At 42.3% G+C, this 12,264-nt stretch overlaps 1 protein-coding gene and 1 long non-coding RNA gene across 2 annotated transcripts in view; one reads left to right on the top strand and one right to left on the bottom strand.

Moving 5' to 3' along the window:
• Positions 1–2,296: 2,296 nt before the first annotated feature.
• LOC136315009 (uncharacterized) lies at positions 2,297–7,303 on the top strand. Its single transcript, XR_010727450.1, has 2 exons — positions 2,297–5,364; positions 5,606–7,303. It is a non-coding gene; the product is annotated as an uncharacterized lncRNA (long non-coding RNA).
• LOC136315008 (monocarboxylate transporter 1) overlaps positions 6,560–12,264 on the bottom strand; it is a 53,810-nt gene continuing 48,105 nt past the window's right edge. Inside the window, exons 5-6 of the mRNA XM_066246168.1 lie at positions 11,116–11,982; positions 6,560–8,509 (exon numbers count right to left, since the gene is read on the bottom strand). Coding sequence (XP_066102265.1) covers positions 8,235–8,509; positions 11,116–11,982 — 1,142 coding nt within the window. The 3' untranslated portion in view covers positions 6,560–8,234. The remainder of the gene's footprint in view (positions 8,510–11,115; positions 11,983–12,264) is intronic.

The raw sequence follows: 12,264 nt of genomic DNA, 5'->3' as shown, positions 1-12,264 counted from the left end.
ATTCTAGCACCTGAGGCAGAGGCCACAGAGCCATCCTCAGCGCCAGGGCAAACTTTGCTCCAGTGGAGCCCTGGCTGCGGGAGGGGAAGAGAGAGACAGAGAGGAAGGAGAGGGGGAGGGGTGGAGAAGCAGATGGGCGCTTCTCCTGTGTGCCCTGGCCGGGAATTGAACCCGGGACTCCTGCACGCCAGGCCGACGCTCTACCACTGAGCCAACTGGCCAGGGCTGAATTCCAGAGTATTTTTTTAAAAAATATTTTATTGATTTTTTAGAGAGAGAGGAGTGAGAGAGAGACACAGAGAGAGAGAGAAGGGGGAGGAGCAGGAAGCATGAACTCCCATATGTGCCTTGACCAGGCAAGCCCAAGGTTTCGAACTGGCAACCTCAGTGTTCAATGTCGATGCTTTATCCCACTGCGCCACCACAGGTCAGGCTCCAGAGTATTTTTAAAGTTTTATTTATTCATTTCAGAGAGAGAGGAAGGGAGAGAGAGAGACAGGAACATAAGTTCACTGATCCAGGGTTGAACCAGTAACCTCTGTGCTTCGGGACGACAATCTAACAGAGCTGTCCGGCCAGGGCACATTATGAATTCCAAAGCCAAAGAAAAGCGTTGTAAGATTGTGAATTTGTTGGGAACAGGGCCATTTTACTCATTTTGGTGCGGGACCCTACTGATCAGTTTGGTCATTATTCATCCTTCAAGATGATGCAGAATTTGATTTGGCCTCTTCCATTCTTGTATGTTTCCAACTTCCATCCACTACAACCTCCACTCTAACCACTGAGCTATCTTCAGACTTGCTTTGCATTTTTCTGAGGGCAGGGGAGATAACCTGCTGGAGAAAGGCCTACCTAATGGGTATTTTTCATTATGCCCATTCACCTGGGATTTTGCATGAATCAGATGATAGAATATGAGCTATACAAATATTACCAGCTCTTCATTGTTTTGGTTGATGGTTTAAATGACACTTGCTATATACTGCATTGCAGACTATTCAGGCAGATTCAGATTATTTCTTTTTAAATTTATTTATTGATTTTAGAGAGGAAGGGAGATAGGGAGAGAAACTTCGTTTTGTTCCTGTATGTGCCCCTGACCAGGGATTGAACCAGCAACTTCTGTGCATTCTAACCAAGAGCTACCTGGCCAGGGCCAGATTCTATTTTTAAAACTACTATGTGTTTAGTATACTACCATGCACTCTACAGTATGCTTAGTCCTCACAATAATTTTATTTACCAAAGAGCTTCACAATAATTAACTTGCTCAAGAATATACTTTTTGTTCCTTTTAGGCCCTCCTGAGATTGATTGGGTTAGAGCAGTGTTCTTAACCACCAGTCTGCAGACCCGTGCCAACCCACCAGAAATTTTGTGCCAGTCTGCAAAAGTTAACACTCTGATGCTGTATAAAGAATTCAGTCTATAATCATTGGGCAATTTCTGGCAGACTAGCGGTTGAAAAACACTGGGTTAGAGACTTCCCCACGGAGTACCCATCACAGTGCCAACATACTCGTTCCCACTGGACTGGGAGTTGTGGGCCAGGAACTGGATTGTGTTCAGTATTGTCCCTCTATCCAGCAAATAGGCACATTAAAGATACTCCATACTGTTCACTGTCTTCCACTACAAGATGCATGGCATTAAAAAAACAAAGTTCAACCGAGTAAATGTGAAGATCTAATTGTCTATTAAGCTGTTCATTCTATCTAACAACTGGAAGGGTGCTCAGATGAGTTGTACAAAATGGAAGGTTTTCCAGGCAGAGGGTGGGACTGAGAATTTAAAAGACTGGGTTTCAGGCAAGGACACCTCTTTCTTTTAGGAGGCCAGTAGTCTTATCAGGCAGATTACCCACAAGCATTGATCAGGAAATTCCAGACTGATTGGGTTAAAATTCCACTCCTGGGAGAGGATGAAACTCTTAATTAGGTTAGTTAGTGTTTGGTTTGGTGCTACGGCTTAACAAAAGTGACTTTTGTTTGGTTTGCTGGTTCTTTTTTTTTTTTTTTTTTTTCATTTTTCTGAAGCTGGAAACAGGGAGAGACAGTCAGACAGACTCCCGCATGCGCCCGACCGGGATCCACCTGGCACGCCCACCAGGGGCGAAGCTCTGCCCACCAGCGGGCGATGCTCTGCCCATCCTGGGCGTCGCCATGTTGCGACCAGAGCCACTCTAGCGCCTGAGGCAGCGGCCACAGAGCCATCCCCAGCACCCGGGCCATCTTTGCTCCAATGGAGCCTTGGCTGCGGGAGGGGAAGAGAGAGACAGAGAGGAAAGCGCGGCGGAGGGGTGGAGAAGCAAATGGGCGCTTCTCCTGTGTGCCCTGGCCGGGAATCGAACCCGGGTCCTCCGCACGCTAGGCCGACGCTCTACCGCTGAGCCAACCGGCCAGGGCCGGTTTGCTGGTTCTTTTTTAAAAAATGGTAAGACATACTGTGTTTCCTTCGTGGATTATCAAAGCCTAGATAATTAGGACCTAGTAAGGGTCCGTAAATGCTTGTAGGTAAATAAATGATAGCTGGGAAGACAGGCAAATTCTATTGGGCTTTTTTGTGTGTGTGGGTGGAATCAATGTTATATTTTTCTGATGCTGATTTCAGTGAGATAATATTTAAGACTGTAGCACTGTAACTTGGGGAACTGCTGGCCACTCTGGCTTCCTGTGTTAGATGTTTGTTCACTTGCAGCTGAGTGATGGCATCATACCTTGAGACCACTGTGCTCTTGAATTCATGTCACATTCAACTCCCTTTCATCAGATGCAACTCTTGAAGCAGGAAAAAAATAACCTGTTTTAATAATCATCAGGGTCATTTTCTAGGTCAAATGGAGTTTTTTTCCTCTGTAAACCAGTAGTATGTGCTATATTAAATGTTTTCCTTTAGAATAAAAGTAACCATCATATTAAAATTTAGAATATGGAGAAAATATAGAAAAAAGTCACCTGATTTTACTATGCTCACAAAAATGATGAGCACATTTGTTTCTGTGCATGTACTGTGCATCTCTGCGGACACAGCATGGTGGTCTGTGTTCTTTTCCTTTAGCGCTGTGCCATGTTTACCTCCCAAGGGTCCATTTATATAGTTACTGATAAATATTTTAGGATTTTTTCAAATAAATTGATAATTTCAAAGACAGACATAGTTTTTAAAAATAAATACCAAATCTGGAATTCTAAGTAAAAGATGTGAATTCATAGTACTTGACAAAGATTATGAAATTGCTTTTGCCAATGTTATACCAATTTATTTGGCCACCAGCTGATGATAATTTATCATTTAAATCATGTTATCAATGTAGTAGGGAAAACAGAAGCTTCATCAGTCTTTCCTTTTGTGTGTGTGTGTGTGTGTGTGACAGAGACAGAGAGAGGGACAGATAAGGACAGATGGGAAGGGAGAGAGATGAGAAACATCAATTCTTTGTTGTGGCACCTTAGTTGTTCACTGATTGCTTTCTCATATGTGCCTTGACCGGGGGCTACAGCAGACCGAGTGAACCCTTGCTGGAGCCAGTGACCTTGGGCTTAAACTGGTGAGCTGTGCTCAAACCAGATGAGCCTGCACTCAAGCTGGTGACCTCGGGGTCTCAGACCTGGGTCCTCCACGTCCCAGTCTGATGCTCAATCCACTGTGCCACCGCCTGGTCAGGCTAGTTGATTCTTATATGTGCCCTGTCTGGGGATTGAACTCATAACCTTGGTATATCAGGATGATGCTCTACCCGACCAGGGTCCTCATCTGTCTTTCAATTTGCATGTAAGAACATTGCTAGGGTAAAAAGAACTTGAATCATGATTGGTTACTAGTTGTATTTCTTCTCTTTTAGAATCATCACAAATATTGAGGGGAGAAGTTTATCTGTTAATTGGGCATCTATCTCTTCCCTATGGAAGCAGAGTAATGTTAGAGTAGAAAGAGCAAGGACTTTAGGTTTCAAATCCACCTTCCTGAAAGAGCTGGACATATATGCACCAAACCTGTGAGTTGTTTGTTTCATCTATTCATTTACCAGGGGTCTCAAACTCGCGGCCCGCAGACTAATTCACGAAGTTCAAAATATTTTGGATAAAATTAAGTAAGCCCGTGGATTAGTCTGCGGGCCGCACAAAATTGTTCGGCGGGCCGTGAGTTTGAGACCCCTGATTTAGACTAAAGGGAGGATCTGATCAAAAAGGAAAATTTGACTGTTTAGCTAATACTCTTTCCTTATTTTTAAGAGTCACTCACACCAACTGTCCTCTGCAAGAGATGTCACGTATCAACTAACCTTCTATGACAACCCTAGGAAGGTTAATATCAATTATTAACACCTTACAGAAGATAAATCCAGATGCTTAGGGAGACAAAGAAACTTGTTTGAGGTTGTACAGCCTCTCCCTGAACCTCGGCAGCCTACATTGTAAAGTAGCCAGGAGACTGGGATTTCTGTTGCTGTCCCAGCCACCACTAGCAAGTCAGGGTAACGTCAGCAAAACAGTAAGTAAATCACTGAAACTAGTCACTCTCGTGAATGCTTTCACTACAGCCCAGACAGAATGAAGGGAGTGACCGAATCTACCTCTGCAGCCAGACACATTTTAGGAGTGCTGTACTTGAAATCTAAATGCTTCTGAACGCCGAAGCAGCTTGGCTTAATTGCCCACATTTGGGCACATCAGGCGAGCTTGGGCTGTCACTTTCTTGTCAGGCAGTGAAAGAATTTTCATAGTGACAAGTCTGTCATTCACTTTTTCATGTCTTCTAGGCAAGTGCTTGCCCTGATGATTAAAACAAGCCATGTGGCAAAGGTGGAAATGTACTGTTAACCTTTCCTCCTCTTTCCAGGGTAGAGGGGCACAACAGATAATTAAATTTATTATACTGTGAATCATTTGCTAGGGAAGGTAACACCCAGAGATTTAGATATTCCAGACAATCCAATACCCAGTTTATCAACCTGAAATTCAATACAAGAAAACACTGGTTCATACAAAAAATATTAAATGGCTATTAACTTTTTTCCTTTTTAAAATACAGGAGTCAATACTGACATATTTATTTATGGTACAAACATAAAAGTCAAGATCAGACAACCCAAGAATCCAGAGGCTTATTTGTCATTATGATTAAATCGGGGATAAAATACCTCTCTGAATTTTCCTTAATTTGTTTTACTATCATCCTTTCCTGAATACTTTTTGTAGAAATTATTCCTTTATCTTGGCTAGTTAAGGGAATTCAAGTTCTCAATAGGTTTGACTATAACATGCTGATAGATAATACAGTCTTCTTGGTAGCAAGATCACCTGCAATTTTCTAACCTATCATGTTTCTTAAATGGTTTTCTAGCTGTTGTCCTGGGAGCCTGTTGTAGCATGTACTCTTAAAGGGTAGACACTTTTTGTTTTAATTTTATTTATTCATTTTAGAGAGGAGAGAGAAAGGGAGAGAGGGAGAGAGAGAGGTGAGAGAGACAGAGAGAGAACGTGGGGAGGAGCTGGAAGCATCAACTCCCATATGTGCCTTGACCAGGCAAGCCCAGGGTTTCGAACCAGCGACCTCAGCATTTCCAGGTCGACGCTTTATCCACTGCGCCACCACAGGTCAGGCAATAGCATGTACTCTTGAAGGCTTTATGAGCACAACCATGTAAGAGCTGCTATGTTCTCTCTGTGACTTTCAGAGGGTGTGGGGCAGGGAAGAGAAAGATAGGCAGGCACTCTGTGTGTACATCGATTTTTCCCAAAGCAGCCACTGAGACTGTGTGACCTGAAATGAAACTTCCATAGAGTAAGTAAGGGACAAGAGCCTGCGTCAGAAGCCTCCCTGCTTCACTAGTGAACACAACTCTGTGACAGAGGATTAGCTGCTTGTCAACAGGAACAGAGGGCACAGAGTAGGCCAGTGTCGGGTTTGAGTGGTTAGCTCCCTGATCTTACCTAAACTGATCTGAAATAAATCCCTTAGGCCTGTATCTTCAGTGGGAGGAAGTCAGGGCCGGACTGGGTGATAAAAGGTTTAGTTCCAGCTTTGAGCCAGTTTCTTAACCCTTGCTTCTGAATACAGCAGCTTCAGAACCTTTCTTCTAAGAAACGGTGGTTAATCTGCACCATAAATCCTTCCCTTCACTAACAAGATTCAGTTAATGACCAAATACCAACAAGCAGGGCCTTATGTGTGGTGGATATAGCTCAACAGTTGGGACGGAGGAAAATAATCCTATACACCTGCTCTAGTTCTCCCCACACATTTCCTTTACTGATAGTCCCTCACTGACAGTGATGGTTTTAGTAGAAGGGGAAAGAGGCACACAAAGGTTATAGACTCAGGTCCATGTAAAATGGCAGAGTCCAAACTAGAGCCAGGCCTGTCAGCAGTCACAGCAGGCTTCTCCCGTGAATGCCTCCTCCATCTGCCATGACACTGGGGCACGGGGAGGGATTCTCACTGTGTCCTGCGGCTAACTGCTCTGGCTGCTTCCAGAGGGTTTTTCAACATTTCCCTCTTGCTTGCCTTCAAGTAGAAAAGAGGAAAGGAGAAAAATCAAAACAAAGAAGCCATGTACACAAAGCCCAAAGCACAGAAGCTGAATGATTTAATTTAATATTAGCAAGGGTCAAATTGAATCTTAATAATGAAAATAAAGACAGTAATATTTCCCTCAAAACATTTTGGGGAAGAAACATTTCTAAAAAATAAAATAAAGGAAAAAATGTTTATTTGGAAAGGCCAGCCTCTTACATTAGGTTTTTATCTATATTTTCACTGCCAATTACAATAATATTTTAAAATACATTGTATGAAATGTATAATTCACTGAATGTCTATCATTGTTCTACCTAAATTTAAAAGCTATTAGGTTAAAAAATATTTAGTTTTCATTCTGGCCCGCCTTCCCTCCTGTCCTTATACTAAACACATTTCTCTACTTTTCAAATAATTGAAAAGGGTCACAAAACTTTTAGGTTTGTGTGGAGAGAGAGAATGTGTCCAATAATTCTAACCAAAACATAATTTTCTTTAAGAACTAAAACAAAAACTTTGCAGAAAAAAGTTAGTTATTAAACTAACAAAACAAAACAAAAACCTTTAGCAACTTTCCTCCCTTACAGGTTTGCCTAGAACCAAATCTTTCTGGCTGTCTTTAATTAGCAAACATGAAAACAAAAACAAAATAAAAAAAGACTAAGTATCTCACACATGGCTCTAAGCTAGACATAAATATAAATGGAACTGCTATGAATCAAAGGGAAAAACTTTCAGGTAAAACAACAAAAAGATTCTAAGTCTCGTAGTTTTAACTGATGTTTTAGAAAAACCTAAGCTGAATTTAGCTGCTGTTTGAAATATCTGTATACATTTAATTAGATATGTTGGATTTGCTAAGGAGGCACAAATAGTTTTGTATATTTTAATACTAACTTTTATAGTGAAAAAATAATACTAAATGACGTCAAAAATGACAGTGATCTATTTGTAACCACTCAAAACGTGTCTTTGAAATGGGGGGCAAAAATAGTTAACTTAATAAAGTTAACTCAAGAACCTGGCTTCCGATAAGCATCCTAAGAAAAGATACCAGAGGGGTGTTGCTGAGTACAATGTGTCTAGAATAGCCAAGATATTTCTAAAAATCTGTCCCTTAAGTTTCCTAAATACGTAGCAGGCAGGCACATATGCCACGCAACTGTTGATGCTAGGAAAATATTTCAGTCAGGATTCTATAAAATCTCCAACTTTCAACCAGTATTTCTATTCAGTCTGTTGTAATGATGTCTGACAATATGTTACAAATAACATTGAAGCAAGATTAACTTTAAATATTAGATTTGCTTCGAACAAATTAGTTCTTTTTCTTTGTAATGGAACACTTAAAATAGATGAATTCAGCAGAATGGTTAAAAAAGTTAAGGCTCCCTAAAGATTCTAAAGACTAAAACTTAAGGCACATATTATAATCTTCATGACACTGTTAAAAGCTAAGATTAAAAAAAAATATATCCGACTTCTTTTCCTCATTCTTTGCCAACCACTCCCTCCCCAGAGGATATGGCGTTTTAAATTTGGGCTAATTGTCAGGAGTGAAAGATGAATTCCATCAAGGAACAACACCAGGTAGGATTTCCACACAAACGTCCACTATTTGCATTGAGCACCACTGGGAGATTACAGGCCAGGAGAACATTTTTAGACATCTTGGATCACAAGCTGCTCCATTTACTCTCAGCCCCATGATTTCAGACTGGACTCTCCTCCTCTCTGGGGCTTCCTTCCGGGCCTTTCTGCTCTGGCGGTTCCGCTGTGTCGGCCTCTCTCTTTGGTTTCTCAAAATCCAACCCAGTCTCTTCTTCTTTACTCTCCTTTCGCTGCTGCCTCTCTGCTTTCTGTTCTCTTTCCACAAGTCGATAATTGATGCCCATGCCAATGAAGAGATAGATGCCTGCGACAATGAGAACTATGCCACAGGCCCAGTACGTGTACTTGTAGTCCCCATACATGTCATTGAGACGACCTAGAGATGTCCAGAAAACAGGTTATGTGGATAAAAGCAAACACGTATATTATATCCTTTCCAAAATAAAGCTTAAGGATGCACTCAGAAGATGTCAGTCTAATTCTTAAATAGCCCAGGAAAGGCAAATTAGTTTAAAAAGGAGCTGCTAAAAATTTGGTTTGATGTCACACTTGATTTTGGAAGAGTTTGAGTATTATTATTTTTAACGACTTGAAAAAAGTTAAATCTTGCCAAACTTGAACTGGGACAGAACTAGAGGTTATCTAGAAGCAGTTTCCTCTCTGCACAGTGGAAGAAAACTTGCTCACAAGAGGGTTAGGAGTCTTGCGCAAGGCCCCGAGCTCACCCCAGCCCCCGCCCCTGCTCCTTCTGTGACACCAGCATTTCCCAAAGAGCATCCCTATGCTAAACACCCGTCCTATGGGAAACAATGACCTAACATGAATACCTTTCTGAGTGCTAAGCCTCACAACGGGCAGATTCTATCACTCCTGCTGTAAAATGTAAGAACTGCAGTGCAGAAACCTTAGGGAACTTGTCCAAGGCCACACAGTTAGAAACAGGCTGGCTTCAAACCCAGGAAGTCCGAGTCTGAGCTGCACCTGGTGGCCTCTGTGCCACAGGATCCTCCCTAATGTTTCCAGTCAGACGTCTTTAGTAAAGGCAACTGTATTCTTTTCTGTTCAAGACTCAATGCACATTAGCATGTCACAGGCTTTGCAAGATCCTACAGTAAAGAAATCTATTTAACCTGGTGTTTTTAAACTTTGTTTTCGCCATGAAATCCTTTTAGAGTAAAATTCACTAGTATCTTATCAGATTGGCATCTGAAGAAGTTGTCTAGAAAACCCTACTCTACCCCTACTCATATAGCCAATTCGATTATGACTCCATGTGCCTTTCTAACTCAGGGCATCATCCACTCTGAGCATTTACTCTCCATACAGCAGACACTGGGTCTCCTAGGCCCCAGGAGAAGGATGAGGAAAGGAAATAGTATCTATAGGCTAGTGGAGGAGAGAGATGTTAATCAAATAATTACACAAAATGTGACAAGCGCTACTAGGAGGGTTTGAAAGCAGAAAACAGGGTTAGGACCAGTAGGTGGAGTCAGGAAAGTGTTTCTTAAAGAGTAAACTAAGCCCAGACTTATAGGAGGGAGGCGCTGTCTGGGAGAGGAGATGGGGCAGGGGTCCAGGCAGAGAACAGCGAGTGCACAGGCAGGTGGTGGAGGAAGCACGGGGTGAGAGAGGGCCGGGCTGCAGGAGGAGAGCACAGGCCAGTGGTGGGAAATGAGGCTGGAGGAAGGTGGGCGGGGCCAGGAGGGGCCCTGTGGGCCACATTAGGGAATTTGTTCTTCACCCTAAGATGATGGGAAGCAACTTGAGAGTTCTAATCAGCTGAAATATCAGATTTGCTTTTGCAGGGATAATTCTGCGTATAGAGTAGAAAACAGATTGAAGGCTCTCTAGAGTGGATATAGGTAAACCAGTGAGGAGCTACTGGTGCAGCCCAGGTAATAACTATGGATAAGGGAGGCACTGTGATGGAAAACAGTGTGTAAATTAGAAGAAGATTTAGGAAGTGAAAACTGACAAGATTTGGCAACTCACTAGGTTTGTCAGGAGGAAATATGAGTTACATCCAGGAAGAGAGTCGAATTATTTTCCACCTTGTGTTATCTATTGAGCTATTAACTTAAAAGATGAAGTATTTAATAACCTTGGGAAATATTTCCCAAATTATTTCTCAGTTACTAGCTGCATAATATACGGCAACATATTGCTTTTCGAGGCCTCTATTTTTTCACTTATTAAGTGGGAACTCTTAACAGTCCTGACCTCATAGACTTGTGATATATAAGATACAGAAAATAGTTAGGACAGTACATTATGAGCTTACATGGTAGCTATTATTATTACTACTACTTTAGGGTATTTTTTGAAAGAGAGGAAGGGAGAGAGATGAGAAGCATCAACTCATAGTTGCATCGCTTTAGTTGTTCATTGACTGCTTTTCATATGTGCTTTGATGGAGGGTGGGGCTCCAGTCATGTCAGTGACCTTGCGCCTAGCCAGCGACCATGGATCATATGAATTATCCAATGCTCAAGCTGGTAACTCCTCGCTTAATTTGGTGAGCCCGTGCTCAACCTGGCAACCTTGGGGTTTTGAACCTGGGACCTCAGAGTCCTGGGTTGAAGCTCTATCCTCTGTGCCCCCACCAGTTAGGCTTATTACTACTACTTTAATTATTACTACTAAAATAAACTCCATGATTAAAATGTAATTACCACCAGTGCTTTAGAGGTGGAGTTATGTATGTTTCTTATAATAAGCAGGTAAGTTTTACAAAAAGAAACAATGTCATCTGTAAAAATACTTTACTCCCCTTTCAGCTCAAGGGTTCAGTTTAACTCAGTTCTGTAGTGGCTGAGCAGTTACATTGTGCCAAGCACTGTGCCAGCACCGAGGGTACAGAAATGAGAAAGACTTGCTGTCCTCCAACAAGGGGCCCACTGATCTCGGCTTTCTGTCACCTTCCCAATCTTCTATGCCTGTTTTGTGTTAACAGAACCATGGAGATAAGGAGACATACTATACCTAAAAGTGGTGGCCCCAGGAGAACGGGACAGCACTCCACAATGGTCACCAATCCCACGGCGCTGGAGAACTTCTGGGGTCCAATGAGGTCCATCAGTGTTTCAAACAATACTGAGCTGAGCCACCCAAATGCAAATCCAAAAACTCCTGCATAAATACAGAACCCAACGTAGCTGGTGGACAAAGGTACCAGCAGGTGACACACTCCATTTGCAATAACAGCAGCAGCAAAAAAATACTGAATTCGAGGTCTTATCCACTTTGTGTTGGCTACAAGTCCCATAGATGGTCTGGCTACCATGTCAACAAAAGCCAGAATGGAAAGAAGGAAGGCAGACTTCTCATTAGAGTAGTGCTGACTCTTGCCATAACTACTGAGAAAGACCAAAGGAGCAAATAGTCCAAAAAACATGAGTACATTTCCAGAGAGGTACAGCAAAAATCCTCTGTGAGTAAATAGAGAGAAGTCCAGGAATTTATTTATTGTTTGGAAGACGGACTGTTTCTCCTTTTTTGGGTGTCCTCCAATGAGATCTGTGTTTGCATCACCTGACACTTTTTTTCCATCAGATTTTCCAGCTTCCTGAAAGGTTTCTTTAGCCCGATATTTCTCTGCAGTGGCTGGTGGGGGTCCTATTGGTCTCATCAGGGATCCGGCCACACAGCAGTTCAGTAGGAAGCCTCCAAGAATTAGGAAGCTTCCTCTCCAGCCAAATATATCAAAGAAAGCTTGATTGAGGGGGGCCAGGGTACAGAGGAACACAGGGCTGCCTGCCATGGCCAGTCCATTTGCCAGCGGCCGCTTTTTGTAGAAATACTTGCCAATCATGGTCAGAGCTGGATTCAAGTTGAAGGCAAGCCCAAGACCTGGGAGGAGGGGAAGAAAGAATCACATACTATAATAAGTGTCAGAGATATTTGGAATTAACCAGACCAATAAATTAAAATAAAGGTATACTGAAAGGAGACAAGGATCTTCATTATTGGAGGAAATACTATACAGTGGTTTAAAGTGTGAACTATAAAGCTGGACTAGGTGGGTTCCTATCTCAGCATCACTTCGGTGGAATGTCAGACATGTTGATCCTCCTGTGACTGTTTCCTAATATGTAAAACAGGCGAACAGCACTGTTGTGAATAAAGCACTTA

This window comes from Saccopteryx bilineata, chromosome 11 (assembly GCF_036850765.1).
Source record: "Saccopteryx bilineata isolate mSacBil1 chromosome 11, mSacBil1_pri_phased_curated, whole genome shotgun sequence".
NCBI lineage: Eukaryota > Metazoa > Chordata > Mammalia > Chiroptera > Emballonuridae > Saccopteryx > Saccopteryx bilineata.
The sequence above is the reverse complement of the archived record's forward strand: the minus strand, read 5'-3'. Positions and strand labels throughout refer to the sequence as shown.